We start from the raw sequence: 20,754 nt of genomic DNA on the forward strand, positions 1-20,754 counted from the left end.
AGATAGGTTATAAAATAACGAGATGGTAAATGAAGATATTTTTGCAATGTCAGTTGCTGTGATCTGCAATGCATTGTCTAAAAGCATGGCAGAAGCAGATTCAACAGTAACTTTCAAAAGGAAATTGGACATTGATTTGGCAGGAGAATAAATATGCAGGGCTGTGCAGATGGGATGAACGGCCTTATTCTGCACTGAGTCACAATGGTTCTATAAAAGCATGGGTGCAGTCCATTTGTGTTTGTACTGGCTTTTCTTTAAGAAGATCTGACAGTCACAGGTTGTAAATGGGAATGAAGATCCTGTCCAAAAGTGGCTGTTAGAAGCACACCTGTCACCTTGATGTTAGTTGTTGTGCTGGTGTAAGGGTATTTTTCTGCTAGATGTTTTGGTGGAAGACACCTGCACCTCTGAAATAAGTAGGTGTTTGAAGTTACCTAGCAACATGGTTGTTTATCAGCTAGTGCGTGATTATGGGAGCACTAGCATTAACTGCAGTGCTGTCGATATTAGTCCTGCTGACTGTTGGTTTTTATTCTAGTACAGTCTGAAAACCCTCCCTGCACCATTCCATTGTTGGAAAGTGGCATAAATGTTTCTGCTTAAAGAAAAGAACAAATAGTATATTGTCAGATGTAAGGTTTGCAGCTAAAACAATTTAAGGGTGTCACTTAAAAGGAGTAACTGTGTCAGGTTTACTTCCAGGGTTGTACATGCATTTGTGAAATCTGACCACCCCTGCTGCAATTTTAGTAAAGGTTCGGCCCACAGGCTCTTGATCTCGAATAGTAATGGATTTTTCACGTTGGCGAGTTTCTATGGTGTAGGGGGTGCCCTGGAATCAGCAGCCAGTCTTTTAAGTGGAGGCACTGCACTAGAGGAGACACTGGAGAACATGGGCTGTGCCCGGGCCTCAGGAGGGACTAACTAGCAAAGGAGGATGCCGGAAAAAAAAAGGAGAGTGGGTATCAGCCCAACCTAACCCCAGGGAGCTCAAAAAAAAACTGAGTAGATCTAGCAGATCACAGGGAAGTCAGCGTGTTGTCAACATCCTTGCATTATGGCTGAGGAGGTAAGAAATAGCTGGGTGAAATCTGTGTAATATCCTGGCGTGCAAGCTGGTGGGAGTGGGAACTATTGCTGTGATTTATTTACTTTTTTCCTTTATTTTAGAGATTTATTGTAACATAATTAAGAAAAAAAATTGGAATGATAATCAAACCTGCAAGTTTAATTTGAGAGCCACGGAGCCCAGAGAGCCCAGCAGGCTGATTGAATCAAACATTTTCTGCATATCTCCAGCCCTGTCCTGTGAATGCATCAGAACACTACTCCTCTTCTTACAGATTGTATTTGACTGCAATTAAAATAATCTAATTTTAAAAGCTGCGGTGTTCAATTTATACTGCAGAAAGTATTTTTGTAAATAGAAAATCTATTATTCAGGCTCCGGTTCGGGAGTAATTATCAGGGAAGCTGGCATGGAATGAAATTGGGAGTTAATACTGTGCTGTCGGTTAAATAATGTGTCCTGGCACAAACTTTGATGACTGCATACATAGTGACATTTTAATTTGCATAAAGTTTAAAGTGGACTATTGATGTGCTGTCATAGGAAAATAGGTAGAAGCTACAGAAAGGATTGACACAATTAGTTCATGTTGGTGTATATGCTGCCCTCCACCTCCCTTCATCTTGCCCTGACTATCCATCCATCTACTCCTTTCTCCGTTATGTCATTTCCCTAGCTTTCCCGTAAGTGCATCTGTGCTAATAGCCTCAATTACTCCACGTGTGGTGCTAAGTTCCACATTCTGTCAATTTCCAGTGAAAGTGGTTTCTCCTGAGTTGTCAGAGGTTACTTGGGGAAATATGAGGAGAAGGAAGGGAAGCTTGTGAAATAATTGAAATATCTGTGTAATCTCTTCCAGCTCTATAATCCTCTAAAATCTTTATAATCTGCCAATTCTGATGTCTAGCATTTCTCATCTTTTTTGCCAAAAATATAGTTCTCTTGTAAAACTTGCAAATGTACATTGCAAACCATTTTATATTGATTTTTTTCTATTCTTTACGGAATGTGGCAGGCAACCATTTATTGCTCATCTCTGATTGCTCAGAGTCAACCACATTGCTGTGGGTCTGGAGTCACATGTGTGTTAGACTAGGTAAGGATGGTAGATTTGCTTCACTAAAGGCCATTAGTGAAGCAGATGGATTTTTACAGTAATCAATAGTGGTTATATGGTCACCATTAGATTTGATTTTTATTCTGGAACTTTATTGGATTCAACTTTCATCATCTGCCATGGTGGGAATCGAACCTCCCTCCCGAGAACATTTACCTTTGATTCTGGATGACTAGTCCAGTGATATTACCACTATCCTACTGTCTCCCCATACATATTACAGAAAGTGTAATAAAGTTGAACTTTTCGCCACACAGCGTAACTAACTGTGAGTTGCCCTAATACAGTTGCAACGTTCCTCGTATTCATGATGAAAATCCCAAGCACAAGGCTCTGAGCACAAAAATGTAATGCTACAGAAAGTTCAATTAAATTCAACTTCTCTCCCTCCAGCACGTGTCACTGTGTGGTGCCTCAGTAGAAGTTCCATCTTTGTGATGCTCACAAAAACACAGACTGGGTGGTTCTACACAGTTTCCAATTCCTCAGTCTACTATTGCTGAAAGGCCTTAGACATCGACTTATCCCCATTGTGCCTCTGGAGCAGCTGGCCAAGTGTTAGTGTGTTCCTCATCATGTACTTTACTTTAACCATTCTACTATTGGCAGGCATTCCCTCCCTAAATCCCTCTGCCTCCTTTAAGACATTTCTTAAAACATACCTATTTGACCTTGTGGTTGGTCACCTGCCTTAATTTCTATCGATTTCTGTTTGAGAACGCTCCTGTGGAGTGCTTTTTCCTCAGTGAAAGTTGCTTTAGAAAGGTATGCTGTTGTAAACCTGTTTCTTTCATATTGCTTCTGGGCTCTTTATCATTGTGTGGCCACCAGGATTTGGAGGATCAGAGTAAGTCAGGATCCATGGTAATATATACCTGCTGATATTTATTGTCCAAACTGTCAACTCTGATCCAAGCCAGTCAGTTAATCAGAAGCAGAGACATTGTTCTTTCATTGGTAAGGTTTATTAACTACTAAAACCCTATTGGTCCTTCCACAAGCTAGTTCTGATTTTTTTACCCAGCCAGTTAATTAATCAATCAACCCTGACCACCTTGTTAATGACTTGCTGTACTACCACAGGTTTAGTCTCAACTACCTGCGTAAGATACTGAATGTTTTCTGGACTATGTACTCTAGAAACAACAACCTGATCAGGATAACAAAATTGGAAATTTTGGGAGGGTGGCAAGGTTGCAGAGAGAGAGAGAGAGAGAGAGAGACAGGATCTATATTCTTAGTGAGAGATTTCTCGTGGAAGTGGTGGAGGCTGGTACAATTGCAACATTTAAAAGGCATTTGGGTGGGTATATGAATAGAAAGGGTGTGGGGGATATGGGCCGGGTGCTGGCAGGTAGGATTAGGTTGGATTACAATATCTGGCCGGCATGGACGGGTCGGACCGAAGGGTCTGTTTCTGTGCTGTACATCTCTATGTTGGCCAATTGTGTTTAAATCCAAGAAGTACCTGCATTGACATGGTCATGTGCAAAGCCGATGTATGTTCTACCTCAGTGCAGCCTCGTAGCCCCCACCTTCGCCCCATTCCCACTTACTTCAGAATGTGCTTCATGTATGATCAGCAACGTCATTACTGTTACGTTTGTTTAAGAAAAATAAATCAAGTTTACACAATGTAGCTGTGAATCGCACCCTCTTCAATCAATAGGTCATCATCAAGTGCAAAGGAAGGAGAACATTATTTTTATTTGTTTTCATTTTATGGAATGTGACGTTGTTGGCTGGGCCCGGCATTTATTGTCTGTCCCCAGTTGCCCCTTGAGAAGGTGGGAGAGAGCTGCCTTCTTGAACCGCTGCAGTCCGTGTGCTGTGGGTTGACCATTGGTGCCGTTAGGGAGGGGATTCCAAGGTTTTGACCCAGCGACACTAAAGGAATGGCAATATATTTCCAAGTCAGGATGATGAGGGACTTAGAGGGGAACTTGCAGGGGGTGGTGTTCCCATGTATCTGCTGACCTTGTCCTTCTAGATGGAAGTGGGCGTGGGTTTGAAAGTTGCTGCCTGAGGAACTTTGGTGAATTGCTGCAGTGCATCTTGTAGATGGCACACACTGCTACGACGGAGCATCGGTGGTGGAGGGAGTGGATGCTTGTGGATACGATGCCAGTCAAGCAGATTCTTTTGCCTGAATGCTGTCAAGATTCTTGAGTGTTGTTGGGGCTGCACTCACCCAGGGATGTGGAGATATTCCATCACACTCCTGAATTGTGCCTTGTGGATGATTGACAGGCTTTGAGGAGTCAGGAAGTGAGTTACTCACCGCAATACTCTTAGCTTCTGACCTGCTCTTGTAGCTATTGCATTTATGAGTTCAGTTGATTTTTTGATCAATGATAACTTGCAGGGTGTTGATAATGGGGTTTCAGTGATGGTAACACCATTGAATGTCAAGAGGCGGTGGTTAGATTGTCTGATGTTGGTGATGGTCATTTTCTGTCATTCGTATGGCACGAATGTTACTTGCCACTTGTCAGCCCAAGCCTGGACATTGTCTTGATCTTGTTATATTTGGACACGGACTGCTTCAGTATCTGAGGAATTGCGAATTATCATAGAGTCATAGAGATGTATAGCATGGAAACAAACCCTTCGGTCCAACTTGTCCATCCTGACCAGACATCCCAACCCAATCTAATCCCACCTACCAGCACACAGCCCATATCCCTCCAAACCCTTCCCATTCATATGCCCATCTAGATGTCTTTTAAATGTTGCAATTGTACCAGCCTCCACCACTTCCTCGGGCAGTTCATTCCATACACATACCACCCTCTGCGTGAAACAGTTATCTCTTAGGTCTCTTTTATGTCTTTCACCTCTCACCCTAAACCTATGCCCTCTAGTTCTGGACTCCCTGACCCCAGGGAAGAGATTTTGTCTATTTATCCTGTCTGGTGGTGAAGAAGGTGTTTGGTAAGAATATTGCCTTTATTGGTCAGAACATTGAGTATAGGAGTTGGGACGTCATGTTGCGGCTGTACAGGACATTGTTGAGGCCACTTTTAGAATACTGTGTACAATTCCGGTAGCCCTTCTTTAGGAAAGATGTTGTTAAACCTGAGAGGGCACAGAAAAGATTTACCAAGATATTGCCAGAACTGGAGGGTTTGAGCTAGAGGGAGAGGTTGAATAGGTTGGAGCTTTTTTCCCTGTAACATTAGAAGCTGAGGGGCGACGTTGTAGAGGGTTATAGAATCATGAGGAAAATGGATAGGGTAAATAGCCAAGGTCTTTTTCACAGGTAAGGGAGTAAAAAACTAGAAGGCATAGGTTTAAGGCAGGAGGGGGCAAGATTTTGAAAGTCTTTGAGGAGTAACCTTTTCATGCAGAGAGTTGTTCGTGTATGGAATAAGCTGCCAGACGAAGTGGTAAAATTACAATATTTAATAGGGATCTGGGTGGGTATATGAAGAGGAAGGGATTAGAGGGATGTGGGCCAAATGTTGGCAAATGGGACTAGGTCAGATTTGGATGTCTGGTTGGCATGGATGAGTTGGACCGAAGGGTCTGTTTCCATGCTGTATGACTCTATGACTCATTGAATAAAGCCCTGATTTCAGATACTTGTCCAAACAGCTATGAGAACTCTGCCTTGTTTGGATTTTGGAAGAATCTTACAGCATGGCAGGAAGCAATTCAGCCCATCACTTTGGAAGAGCTATCCCATTAGTCTACGATTACTTCACCCTTCCCTTGTGGCCCTGAAGGCTTTTTCCCTTTGTGTAAATCCATTATCTGGTCAAGTTAGGATTAAAACAAGCATGGGAGAAGGACAAAATATTCCCAGCCACTGAACACCTCTCATTAATGGTGAGCAGACAGACTCCATCCTTTTGTTACTGACTGGAGAAGGAGAAAGAAAGAAACAATAGAATCTTAGAACAGGATCCAGTCTATGTTCAGGAACAGATGCCGGTCTGAGAACAATACAGGCATGTACCTGTATTATTCCCTGCTTTGGGAATCCATGCCTGAGCTGTATCTTTGTGCACAGAATTACACCTCTGCATTGAACATACAGAGTGTCAACAGGCCATTTGTCCCATCTCACTCATACTGGTACTTGTGCCCCAGTTAAGCCCCCTCTTGATCTCATCCTATTAACACCTTCTGCTCTTTACTCCCTCATCAAGCTTTTCTTTAAACATATCAACAGCATTCACCTTGATCACTCCCAGTAGTGATGAGTTCCATATAGTGACCACTCTCTGGATAAATACATTTATCCTAAATTACGTATTGGATATATTTTTTCCTATTTATTGCACCCTATTCTTCTACTTCTCTATAGATGGAAATATCTTCTCTTTTCCACCATACTACAAATCCTTTCATTGTCATAAAGATCACCCTCAATCTCTTCTTTCTAGAGAAAAGAGCTCTATTTCCTGGTACTCTCAGTTCTGATGCCAACCTAGACACTAAAAGGAGTGGTAGAGCAAAGTGTGCAGAGGACACTGAAAGTCTGCAAGGGTCTGGAAGATGGAGAACGATGTTGGTAAATGTGAGGTCATCCACTTTGGTAGGAATGACAGCAAAGTGGACTATTATTTAAATGGTAAAAGGTTGCAACATGCTGCTGTACAGAGACATCTGGGTGTACTTGTGCGTAACTCACAAAAAGTTGGTTTGCAGGTGCAGCAGGTACTTAAGGAGGCGAATGGAAAATTGTCCTTCATTGCTAGAGGGATAGAGTTCAAAAACAGGGAGGTTATGTTGTAGCTGTACAGGGTGCTGGTGAGGCAACACCGGGAGTACTGTGTACAGTTTTGGTCTCCTTACTTGAGAAAGGATGGACTGGCACTGGAGGGGGTGCAGAGGAAGTTGAGAGAGTTGGCTTTTGAGGAAAGACTGAGGAGACTGGGATTATATTCATTGGAATTTAGAAGAATGAGGGGGGATCTTACAGAAACATATAAAATTATGAAAGGAATAGATAAGATAGAAACAAGGAGGTTGTTTCCGCTGGTGGGTGAAACTAGAACTACAGGCATAGCCTCAAACTAAGGGAGAGCAGATTTGGGACTGAGTTGAGGAACAACTTTTTCACCCAAAGGATTGTGAATCTGTGGGATTCCCTGCTCAGTGAAGCAGTTGAGGCTACCTCGTTGAATGTCATTAAGGGAGAGATAGACAGATTTTTGAACAGTAAAGGAATTAAGGATAATGGTGAGCAGGCAGGTAAGCCCATGAAAAAATCAACCATGATTATATTGAATGGTGGAGCTGAGTCAATGGGCCAGATGGCCTACTCCTGCTCCTATTTTCTGTGTTCTAGACTCCCCCAACACTCATGTGGACACAGATACACATGCACACACATGTACACTCTCTCCGAGGAGTTCTAGATTCCCCTCCAATTCTTACGTGGGCACGCATGTCCTTTAGCAAAGGATCTCTGCCACCCTTACCTGGTCTGGCCTACATGTGACTCCAGACCCACAGCAATGTAGTTGACTCTTAACTACCCTCTGGGCAATTAGGGATGGGCAATAAATGCTGGCCTAACCAGCGACATTACCATCCCATGAATGAATAAAGAAAAAAGCACACATGCACGTACACTCTAAGGGAGGTCTTGATCCTCCCAGTATTCATGTGGACACGTACACACACATACATGTACCCTTTCTAGGAGAGTTCTAGATTCTGGATCTTACCACAAGGGTCAATTACAAACGTGATCTCTCCACTCGTACAACTAGGCTTAGGTTAGTGAGAAATGGAATTGAGGGTTAGCGTTATTGGAAGATCTTCCTTGAACTTTCCATGATTGCTGCAGTATCTGACCTGGTCTCCATGTAAAGGGTAGTGGAGCTGGAAAGGGTGCTGGAGGCAGGAAACTTCTGTACATGTTAAAATATCCTTGGATATTTATTTGAAGTGCCGTAACCTACAAGGTTACAGACTAAGAGTTGAATTAGTGGGCTTGGGCTGTCTGTCTTGTTGGCTGTCATAAACATGATGGGCTGAATGACCTTACACGCTGTAAATATTGATGATTTTCTGGTTCAAAAGGCAGTAGGGTGTTGTGTGGTGGTTTCTAAAGATTAATGAGATAGAGCAACTGGCCCCTTTTGTATGCTCTGGTCTTCATGAGGTGAAAGAAATAGTAAGTGAATCCAATAGAAGTATGGCCCTGGAACTGGGAATTTCGGAAGGTTTGACAAGAGAAATGTGGCAGTAGTAGGAGGAAGCCTAGGACACAGGATCCTTTAAGCTGAGTCCACCATTTAATTATAACACGGCTGATCTGAATTCATGGCTTCCCAGATTTGTGTCTTTAACCATGCTCACTCTCCCTTGGCCAACTTTATGTCCTGCAGCAGTGAGAATGATCGCACTGCTTGACATTCCATTCTTGTAGTGATGTCTCTGGAAAAACCCTCTTCTGGGAAATGTCACTCAAAGCTCCCCAGTGACAATCTGCATTCTTAATGGAGTCTTTCCCAGTCACAGGATGCATGTTGATCTTGTCCTTAATGGTCAAAGCATCCACCGAGACATCAGGGAGGAAGGAGAGACAAATAAATAACAGGAGAAATAAAATGGGCATCAAGCAAAGTTGGGAGAGTTAGGAGTCAGTAGGGCTTTAAAATGAGAGCTCCTTGCAAGAGCTGGATTCTTTGTTAACTAGTTTTGGGATGCGGAAAAGGACACATAGACAGAGGTGAAAGTTGGAAGACCGGAAGATTTAGGGCTGCACAAAAGAAAGAAGAAGGATCAAGCACTTTTTAAGATGCGGATTTATTCCACTTCAATGGGCCACCTGCCTGGATGAGCCCAGAGCCTGAGCTGATTGACAGCTAGGGTGTGGGCCGCTGACATTGTGTAACAGAAAGTACAGGAGGAACCCATCAGGTCTGGCAGCATCTGTTCAGAGAGAAATGGTTAACATTTCGATTTTGATATGCTTTCTTTGGAATCTAGAGCCACGAAGAAGAGTCATACCTGACCCAACGTTAACTCTGTTTCTCTCTCCATGGATACTGCCAGACCTGATGAATTTTACCAGCATTTTGTTTTATTTTGCATCTCCAGCATCCGCACAAGGTGGCTTTTGCTATGAAATTGTGAGCAAGTAGAAATTCAAGGAGGGCAAGGAATGATCACCTTAGGACAATCAAGTCTAAAGGTGACAAAAGCAGAGATTGGGTTTAGGATGAGGTAGGAACAGAAGTGGGTGATGAAGCAGAACGACCCAGAGTGTTGCTGGAGCTGCAAACATCAGGCATGTGGAGAGTATTCCGTCACACTCCTGTGCCAGTAGATAGTGACAAGGCGTGGGAAGTCAAGAGCAGCATTCTCTCATTCTTCCTGGGATACGTGGGTGGTTAAAAGGTGTGGGCTCTTAAAAATCTTGCCTGGCCATGCACATGTGGTAACTTAAAGTAGCCTATTTTTGTGTAGCATGTGGAGGTATCTTGGGCTTACTATATACCCAATCAAGCTTAGGGAGAACTTGATCAGCAGGTGAGTTACTCAGGCCCTGACCTACTCTAGTGGCTGTGGTATTTATAATGGCAGGCCCACTTGTGCTTTCGATCAATACCAACTCTCAGGATGTTAAGAGTGGAGAATTCGCCAGAAGGTCATCAGAGTTTGGAATTCTCACCCCCAGCGAGCAGTTGGATCACTGAATATAACCATAACAGAGTTTGATTGGAAAGGAAGTCAAGGGTCATGGGGGGGTGTGGTTAGTAGGGGAAAGTGGGAGAGTTCAGTTAAGGTCACATCAGATCGACCATGAATTTATTGACTGGTAGAGTAGGCTCGAGGGGCCGAATGGCCTACCACTGCTCTGATTTTGAATCTTCTGGGTGTTCAGCAATGATGTACCCCTAAATGTCTGGGGAATGTAGAGAAATAATGTATTTTTCAGAAATATCTATAACAAAAATATTTTCTGTATATCTTGACTGTTTGAGGGGAATCTCTCTGTTGGGTTTGTTTGGTAAGAAGCGGCTGAGATGTGGATCGGGCCCAGGTCCAAGAGTGGGGAGTGGTGAGGGAGCAGGATGAAAACAGAGGAAGGTAGCAAAGATGGAGTCCAACAACAAAGTTACCCTGGCAGGAAAGACTATCTCTTCAAGGGATGTTGGGATGGGATTGATGGGAGGGACAGGGGTGTTAATAAGAGTTGGATGGGAGGAATGGACAGAATGGAAAGGGGGTGGCAACAGGGTGGGGTGAATGTGATGAATTGGTTAAGTGTGACAAGGCGGTTGGGCAATTTATGGGATGCAACTTATTTTCCAAAGCTATTCTTTCCAAAATGAATATTCACTGCATTGGACTGGACAGAATGGAAAGGGGGTGGCAACAGGGTGGGGTGAATGTGATGAATTGGTTAAGTTGACAAGGCGGTTGGGCAATTTATGGGATGCAACTTATTTTCCAAAGCTATTCTCTCCAAAATGAATATTCACTGCATTTGAATTAAAAGTTCTTCTTACTATGCGAATTAAAAAATACAACCATTTTGATTCTATAGTTGGAGAAGTTGTTATCCTACAGAGTCAAACTGTCATATACTATTGGACAAGCGAGTGCACAATAGAAAGGGATAGTTATGAATGTCCTATGATACATGGATCTGAACAAGGAAACACATGTTTTGTTCAGATGTGTATGAACACATGATCCCTGAAAATATGTATGTAGACCTGCTTTCTCAATTTTGGCAAAACTCCCTCCCACTTTACACTCTCATATTCCAACAGTCCCTTTTCAGGAAGAGTTAATGAGCAGCAACAAATGGTGGCCCAGCCACTGAAGCACCATCCCCCGAATGAACTTTTAAAAATCAGTCACAAGAGCAGACTGTTGACTCTTTTAATTACTATAGCCAAGAGTATGGTGCTGGAAAAGCACAGCAGGTCAGGCAGCATCCAAAGAGCAGGAGAATCGACTTTGATCTCCAGCATCTGCAGTCCTCACTTTTTCCTCCTTTTAGTTACTATAGGAAAGATATTATTAAGCTAGAGATGGTTCAGAAGAGGTTTACCAGGATGTTGCTGGGAATGAAAGGTTTGAGTTATAAAGAAAGGCTGGATAGGCTGGGACTTCTTTCACTGGAGTGTAGGAGGTTGAAAGGTGACCTTACAGAGGTTAATAAAATCTGGAGGGGTATAAATAGGGTTAATGGTGGGTCAATTTTCCCTAGGATGGAGGCTTTTGAGATGGGGGGTGGGGGGCATATTTTTAAGGTGAGAGGAGAGAGATTTAAAAAAGACATGAGGGCAGAATTTTTACACTTAAAGTGGTTCACGTGTAGAATGAACGTACTGAGGGAGTGGTGGATGTGGGCGCAGTTACAATGTTAAAAGACATTTGGATAAGTACATGAATTGGGAAGGTTTGGAGGGATATGGCCAGGAGCAGGCAGGTGGGACTAGTTTAGTTTGGGATTATGGATGGTGTGGTCTGATTGGACTGAAGGGTTTGTTTCCGTGCAGTATGACTCTTTGACTTAATACCTGGATCTGCTATGCTTTATATTGCTTTATGCAGAATGAGAGGCTTTGATTCTGTTCAAGGCTTTGATGAATGAGCAACTAGAAGTGCTGTATTTAAAATAGTAGCATCATAATAATGACAGTAATTTAATTGGAGAAGTTCTGCCGCTGTGCTGATATATATTCACAATATACACACATATGTGGTAATAAACACAGATGTGCTCTATAAGGAAGCTTGAACAAATGCAAGGGAAGTGGTGGTGATGCATTATTCAGCCAGAATGTTGTGTTGTGTTTTCTCTGTTTCTGTTTGTGTTTGTTGCTTTGAGAGCCTGTTTACATTGTGTCACAAACCCTACACGAGGCAATAATGAACAAGTGGACGGAAGAGAATGGAAAATTCCACCAGGTTCTACAGAGATTGCATTCAGTAGCAGTCTCAAGCAAGTATTTGAATCAGCATGATTTCAATAGAAGAATATCCTCCAGAATATTCTCTGGGAAGTTCACACCGGGGAAACTCGGTTAGTGCCTGACAGAGGGCAGTTAGCAAAGGAAGGGTAGAGTTTCTCCATCTCCCTTGATTGATTGCTTAACCCATAAAAAGCCCCTTTGTGCTCATAATATTTTAGTGATGTTTGCCATTTCTTGCACAATTGCAACAATTTAATCATGATGTGGAGGTGATGAGGTTGGACTGGAGTGAATGAAGTTAAAAATCACACAATGCCAGCGAGCTACCTGATGAAGGAGCAGTGCTCCGAAAGCTAGTGCTTCCAAATAAACCTATTGGACTATAACCTGATGTTGTGTGATTTTTAACAATTTAATCAAGTCAGGTTTGTTACTGCAAATTGAATTGATTTAGCATCTCCAGTATGATGACCCAAGACATTTAACAGCAGCCTTATCAAACAGAATTCGACACAGAATGGAAGGTATTGAATAAAAGGCAAGACCCTTAGGAGCATTGCTATACAGAGAGATCTTGAGGTGCAAGTGCAGAGCGCCCTGAAAGTGGCAAATCAAGTGGATAAGTTGGTAAAGAAGGTGTATTACATGCTTGCTTTTATCAGTCGGAGCATTGAGTATAAAAGTTGGCAAGTCATGTTGAGGCTGTATGAAACTTTAGAGAGAGACCACATCTGGGATATTATGTACAGTTCTGGATCGCCACACTATGGGAAGGATGTGGAGGCTTTGGAGAACCTTCAAAAGAGGTTTACCAGGACGTTAAAAAACCAAAAGAACGGCAGATGCTGCAAATCAGAAACACACTCAAATATTGCTGGAAAAACTCAGACTGAAGAAGACTCACTGGACCTGGAACATTAACTCTGATTTCTCTCCACACATGCTGTCAGACCTGCTGAGTTTTTCCATCAATTTCTGTTTTTGTTTACCAGGATGTTGCCTGGAATGGAGTGTGTTAGCTATAAGGGGAGGTTCGACAAATTTGGATTGTTTTCACGAGAGTGTCAGAGGCCGAGGGGGTGACCTGACAGAAGTATGTAAAATTGAAAGAGATGAATAGGGTGGGTCGTCAAGAGTCCTTTTCCCAGGGTGGAAATGCCAAGTATTATGGGGCATAGCTTCAAAGTGAGGAGAGAAATTTTAAGGTAGATGTTCAAGTCAAGCTTTTTACGCAGAGTGTGGGGGGTGCCTGGAACGTGCTGCCTGATGAGGTGGCAGAGGCAGATACAATAGCAATGTTTAAGAGGGATTCAGACAGACACATGAACAGGTAGGGAGTAGAGGGGCCCAGACTATGTGCAGGCAGATGAAATTAGTTCAGAATGGCACCATGGTCGGCACAGACATGGGAGACCAAACACCCTGTTCCTGCTTTATGTTGGAACTGCTTGAGTAAATTTTAGGAAGATGCATTAGGAGGAGTAGGACAGTAAACCCATTAGATCTGCTCTGTCTGTTAATAAAATTATTACTGACTTGATTATTCCACATTCCTGCCTACCCCCAGTGACCATTCACCTCTTGATAATTAAGAAACCTTTTAATCTCTCACTTAAAAAATATTCAAAGGCTGTCCTTCCACCCCCCTTCGTAGGAAGATGTTCCGAAGACAGGCGAGACTCTTTAAGAAAGGTCATTCTCATCTTTTATGTCATAAGCGGTCAGTTTTGTCAAGTAAGTAGATTCCAAGGAATGTCTTTGAGGAGGAGTGAGCGAGGCAGAGAAGCAGAAACGTTTGTGGAGATGATTAACACGCTGAAGACACAGACCCTGGAGGTGGCTGGAAGGGGACTAGGGATGCATCAGAAGCCAGAAATGGGTGAGCACAGATCTTGAGCATTGTAGGGCTGGAGGAGAGCAGAAATCATGGAGGGGGTGTCGTGAACAGTCTCCTGTGATCTGACTCCTGCAGGCTTCTCCTGATGTTGAAGACATCTGTCCTTTGTGGCACAAAACTGCACCAACAAAGAACAAAGAAAATTTACAGCCCAGGAACAGGCCCTTCGGCCCTTCAAGCCTGAGCCAATCCAAATATACTCTCTAAACCTGTCAGTCAATTCCTAAGCATTTGTATCCCCCTGCTCCCCACCTACTCATGCATCGGTCCAGACGCATCTTAAATGAATCTACCATGCCTGCCTCTACCACCTTTGCTGGCAACGCATTCCAAATGCCCACCACCCTCTGTGTGAAGTACTTGCCGTGTGTATCCCCTTAAACTTTCCACCTCTCACCTTGAAAGCATGACCTCTCGTTATTGAATCCTTCACCCTGGGAAAAAGCTTGTCTCTATCCACCCTGTCTATACCAGTTCAAGAAGGTAGCTCACCACCACTTTATCAAGGGGACAGGCAGCAACACCCACACTCCGCAAATGAATTTTTAAAAAAATCTATTGTTAGCAGCTTTGTATTCATGAAACAGTCATGCAACTTGTATGGGACCCATGTAGAAGTGAAAAGCATTGTAGTGAGGTATGGATAACAAGTGTTACTAATACCTATATACCAAGTATGTGAAAGACCTTTCAAAACGTGATTTTGAGGGATGCAGTGAAAAGAAAACTCTCAGTCCTGGTGTTTTCTTCAAATGTTATTCAAGCAAATGTTCTGTCCGTGTTAGTTGGAAAACGCGTGGATATCAAATGGTCTGATCCTTTCCTATCACATCATTCTCCCTTTTCCAGAGTGAGAGGATCATCTTTAACCTGTTTTCATTGTGAGTGAGATGGAATTGACTCTCAGACCTTGTAAGCAGGCACAGATTGAAGTAACCTTGCAAAAAAAAAATCAAGTATGATTATTTCATAAGGGTTTGCCATTTTTTTAATAAGTTTGTTTCATTTTTCAAAGGGTTTGAGGCTTTTTGAGCACTGGGTGCATGCACATTTTAAGTATCTCAGGGAGAAAATAATGCAAAATCCAGTCAGTTGACATCCTTCTCCTAGATTAGATTCCCTACAGTGTGGAAACAGGCCCTTCGGCCCAACAAGTCCTCACCGACCCTCTGAAGAGTAACCCACCCAGTCCCATTTCCCTCTGACTAATGCACCTAACACTGCGGGCAGTTTAGCATGGCCAATTCACCTGGCCTGCCCATCTTTGGACTGTGGGAGGAAACTGGAGTACCCAGAGCAGACGCACGCAGACACGGGGAGACTGTGCAAACTCCACACAGACAGTCGCCCGAGGCCAGAGTTGAACCTGGGACCCTGGCGCTGTGAGGCAGCAGTGCTAACCACTGAGCCGCCATGCCGCCCCATTTTAAAAGACTGCGATGTTGTATAAATTATTGTTCCCTTTTCTAAGCTTAGTTTCTTGTACTCCAGTCCTGATGAACACAAAAGCAAAATTTCAATTTTGTGTTTCATTTTCATAATGTTAAAGAAGAGGAAATTGTGCAGATTGGAGGAGATGATGTAAATAATAAGAGGGTGATGGTGGAGGGTTATCTTTCTAGACTGGAGGCCTCTTACCAGCGGTGTTCCATTGGGTCCACTTTTGTTTGTCATTTATGTGAATGATTTAGATGAGATTATAGAAAGTATGGTTAGCAAGTTTGCAGATGACACCAAAATTGGTGGGATAGTGGGCAATGAAGAAGGTTACCTAAGATTACAAAGGGATCTTGATTAATTGGGTCAGTGGACTGAGGAATGACCGATGAAGTTTAATTTGGATAAATGTGAGATATTTTATTTTGGTAAAACAATCGAGGGCAAGGTAGTGTTGTACAACAGAGAGAGATCTAGGGGTTCAGGTACATAATTCTTTGAAGTTTGTGTCACAGGTAGACAGGGTGATTAAGAAGACACTCAGCACGCTTGTCATCATTGCTCAGACCTTTGAATGTAGGAGTTAGGGCATCATATTGAGGTTGATAGAAGCCTCTTTTGGAATCTTGTGTCCAGTTCTGTTCTCCCTGTTTTACAAAGGATATGGTTAAGCTGGAGAGAGTTCAGAAAAGATTTACCAGATGTTGCCTGAGATAGAAGATTTGAGTTATAGAGAGGAGCTGAATAGACTGGGACTTTTTTCACTGAAGAATAGGAGGCTTATAAAATCATGAGGATTATAGGTAAGGTGAATGGCAAGTGTCTTTTCCCTAGGGTGGGATTTTTTAAGATTGGGGGCATATTTTTAAGATGAGAGGAGAAAGATTTTTAAAAGTTGAGGGGCAACTTTTTCACACAGAGTACATCATGTATAGGAGGAACTTCCTGAGGAAGTGGTGGATACAGGCACAGTTACAATATTTAAAAGACATTTGGATATTTACATGAATAGGAAAGGTTTGGAGGGATATAGGCCAAACACAGGCAGGTGGGACCAGTTTAGTTTGGGATTACAGTTGGCATGGACTGGTTAGACCGAAGGGTCTGTTTCAGTGCTGTATGACTCTGTGACACCAGCAACAGTAGAATACTAGCCTTGTCACTGAGTATTTCAGAGGCCTAGCACTAACAAACCAGAGACACAAGATCAAACCTCACCATGGTAGCTGGGAGAATTTAAATTTAACTACTTAATCTAAATTTATTTAGAAATTATCAATGCTAGTATTAGTAATGGTAACCAGAAAGCTACCAGATCACTTAGAAAGCCAGCTGTTCATGTCATGTTCTCAAGGGAAGGAAATCTGCTCTCCTAATCTGGCCTACATTCAACTCTGGACCCAGACCATTTGTAGTCAACTCATAACCGCCTTCAGAAATTTCCCGAAAACCAATCAGTTGTCAAGAAGTTGGGCAATTAGCAATGGACAATTCTCGTTTCTAACCCAATACAACTCCTTTGGAGAATCCTGGAGCAGTAGGCAGTGTAGGATAGTGAGCACAAGAACAATGGATGACCTTGACGCGAGTGAGTGGCAGTTTCTTAGATGAGTTCAGCTTTGAGGAGGGTGGAAGTTGGGACAGTGGCCAGTCTTCCCTGCAACATCCCTATCCCCTGAATATATCAAAAAAAGGTCCAACTAGACATGTTTCAGTGCTGTCAATGCTTCGTAACTCCTTGTAATTTATATTTATATCTAAATGTGATCACATGCATTTTTGTAAAGAGCAGAATCTCTTCCTTTTGTTCTGTCACATTGTAGAATTCCTTATCTCGGCTCTGATACAGTCCGACTCCCTTATGGTACAGATTGTTATTTTGCTTGTTTGCTTTACTTTGTGTTCTCAAACTTTACTTTCTTGGTAATTGTTATCTCTCTTTAAGAAGAAACGATTTTAATATCGTAAAGCTAGGGTACTAAGGATATTTACTATTACTGATCAAAGCCTGTAAAATGGAATTCAGATACAGCTGAGCTGTCACCTCGTTGAAAAGTGAAATTGGTTTGATGAGCTATCATTCTTTATTGTTCTCCCTTCTCCCTCTTATCCCCAATCCTGACCTTCCGATTCACTTCCCCAGTACAGGGTGTTATTCCTCATCTCAGGACTTCACCAGAGCTGATGTTAACTTATCTCCTGGCCACCTTCCTCTTGAAACCTGAACTGATCCATAAATCTGCCACTTTGTCGCACCGAGTGCAGGTCCCTGTGACCACCAGCCTGCACTGGCTGCTAGTCCAGGGCTGTCCAGACGAGTCAGGATTGGAAACGTTTACTCTGGTTTTCCCTCTCTCTTTGTCCACAGATGCTGCCAGACCTGTTAAGTTTCTCCAGCACTTCCTGTTTTTGATACAGTTACCCAGCATTCATAGTACTTTGCTTTTATTTTGCTGTATAAATGCTGATTGTTATTGCTATGTAGGTGTAGACTGAGGTCAGCTGGAGACTGACAATCCAGTGGCTAGGTGTAAGTATTTGCTCGGTATGTCTGGCTGATTGACAAAGGTTTATAAAACTGAAATGACCAAGAGTGCGTTGACTTTCTCCTGTTTTTATTCAATGGCTTGTTGCCCTCTGAAGAGAAGTTTAGAGGAGATTAGACAGAAGTCATAGAGTCATAGCGATCTACAGTACAGAGAAAGGCCCCTTTGACCTATCGAGTCTGCGCTGGTCAGAAACAACCCACATACTATTCGAAACCCATTTCCCAGCACTAGGCCCAGAGCCCTGTCTGCCTTGACATTGCAAGTACATATCTAAATACTTTTCAAATGTGATCACCATTTCTGTCTCTCCCATACTTAGAGCCAGTGGGGCCCAGATTCCCAGCATCCTCTGAATGAACAGGTTCTTCCTCACATCTCTCTAACCTTCCTACCCCATTACCTTACCTTAAGTTCTTGGCCCTCCAGTCATTGATTCCCTCCAGCAAAGGGAAAACTTTCTTCCTGTCTAGCCTGGTTATGCCTCTCATACAGCTCCAGGGACCCGGGTTCGATTCCACCCTCGAGCAACAACCTGTGTGGAGTTTGCACATTCTCCCCGTGTCTGCGTGGATTTCCTCAGGGTGATCCAGTTTCCTCCCACAGTCCAAAGATGTGCAGGTTAGGTGAATTGGCCATGCTAAATTGCCCATAGAGTTCAGGGACGTGTAGGTTAGATGCATTAGTCAGGGGTAAGCGTAGAGTAATAGGGTAAGGGAATGGATCTGGGTGGGTTACTCTTCAGAGGGTCAGCGAGGACTTGTTGGGCCCAAGGGCCTGTTTCCACACTGTAGGGATTCTATGATTCTGTACATTTCAATCATGTCTCCTCTTCAATACAGATATCCAGGGTTCACAGTACTTTGCTTTAATTTTGCTGTATAAATGCTGATTGTTATTGCTATGTAGACGTAGACTGTGGTCAGCTGGAGACTGACAATCCAGTGGCTAGGTGTAAATATTTGATCAGTATCTCTGGTTCATTGACAAAGGTTTGTAAAACTGAAATGACAAAGAGACCAAGAGTGCATTGACTTTCTCCTGTACTCTAAGGAGAACAACCCCAGTCTGTCTAACCTCTCTTCATCAACTCTCCAGCTCACCACAGGTCTGGATAGAAGAATTGCAGTTTCCAGTGACTGAAGAGTCAAAATGTTAGAGGTTTGTACGCAAGCACCATGTTCAAACCAAGTCTAGATTTTTCAGCACACAACGAGAGTTTATTTGCACCATTACTCAGCCGAGCTTTCTTATTAATCGAGTTTAAATCCACCAGCCACTGTGCTCGGATTGGAACTCTCATCCTCAAAGTATTTGCCTGCGTCTCTGGGTTATTAGTCCAACAATGTTACCATGATCTTCTCCTTCCAGCCCTGCCCTTGCTTTGCTCTAATCGAATTCAGCCTAACACCCACAACACAATGTACATATTCATAGAGCCATTTAACATGGTTAAACATCTTGAGGTCCTTCACAGGGGAATTATCAAACACTGGATGATCATTGTCATGTAAGACACATCTGAGCAGGTGGACCACAGCTTGGACAATGTGGTGAGTTTTTGATGAGCATCTTAAGCAAGGGCAGAGAAAGGTATAGGGGGTACATTCTGGAACTTAGGACCTGGATAGTTGAAACCACCATCACGAAAGGAGGAACCAAGGAATTGGCAATGGGCAAGAGGCCAGAATTGGAAGAGCCAGGGAGGTCCATCACCAATGGCTCAATTTTAAAATTCTCAGGTTTGTGTTCCTTTTTGGACTCGGTCCTCCCTGTCACAGTGGCCATCACTGGCCCTCCATCCTGCTACCTTACTTATAGAATCATAAACTAGGACAGTACAGATGGTGGCTGCTCAGCCCATCAGCCTGATATGTTGTGGAGCCATCCACTCCCGGTATTTCCTGCATTTTGTTTCCTCCTTCAAGTATTGATCCAGGTTTGACTGAAACTGTATCCATTACCTATAGGCTTTGACTGAACTTGTATCCATCACCTATAGGCTTTGACTGAAATTGTATCTATCATCCTATAGACTTTGACTGAAACTGTATCCATTACCTATAGACTTTGACTGAAACTGTATCCATCACCTATAGGCTTTAACTGAAATTGTATCCATCATCCTATAGACTTTGACTGAAACTGTATCCATCACCTATAGGCTTTGACTGAAATTGTATCAATCATCCTATAGACTTCGACTGAAACTGTATCCATTACCTATAGACTTTGACTGAAACTGTATCCATCATCCTATAGACTTTGACTAAAACTGTATCCATTACCTATAGGCTTTGACTGAAACTGTATCCATCATCCTATAGACTTCGACTGAAACTGTATCCACTACCTATAGACTTTGACTGAAACTGTATCCATTACCTATAGACTTGGACTGAAACTGTATCCATCATCCTATAGACTTTGACTGAAACTGTATCCATTACCTATAGCCTTTGGCTGAAACTCTATCCATTATCCTATAGGCTTTGACTGAAGCTGTATCCATTATCTATAGGCTTTGACTGAAACTGTATCCATTACCTATAGGCTTCGATGGCAACTGTATCAATTACCCTATAGGCTTTGACTGAAACTGTAACCATCATCCTACAGGCTTTGACTAAGATTGTATCCATTACCCTATAGGCTTCAACTGCAACTGTATCCATCATCCTATAGGCTTTGACTGAAATTGTATCCATTACCCTATAAGCTTTGATTGAAACTGTACCCATCCATCCTGTCACTTGTACCATAATGAAATGTTTCTCCTCAGGGTATCT

At 42.8% G+C, this 20,754-nt stretch overlaps 1 protein-coding gene across 2 annotated transcripts in view; it reads left to right on the forward strand.

Moving 5' to 3' along the window:
- Positions 1–579: 579 nt before the first annotated feature.
- pip5kl1 (phosphatidylinositol-4-phosphate 5-kinase-like 1) overlaps positions 580–20,754 on the forward strand; it is a 60,454-nt gene continuing 40,279 nt past the window's right edge. For both annotated transcript variants that reach the window (XR_006316051.1, XM_043720540.1), the window contains exon 1: positions 580–1,072. Coding sequence is in view for 1 of the 2 variants with exons in the window: in XM_043720540.1 (XP_043576475.1) it covers positions 1,061–1,072 (12 nt within the window). In the remaining variant the exon portion in view is untranslated. The remainder of the gene's footprint in view (positions 1,073–20,754) is intronic.

This window comes from Chiloscyllium plagiosum, chromosome 30 (assembly GCF_004010195.1).
Source record: "Chiloscyllium plagiosum isolate BGI_BamShark_2017 chromosome 30, ASM401019v2, whole genome shotgun sequence".
Classification (NCBI taxonomy): domain Eukaryota; kingdom Metazoa; phylum Chordata; class Chondrichthyes; order Orectolobiformes; family Hemiscylliidae; genus Chiloscyllium; species Chiloscyllium plagiosum.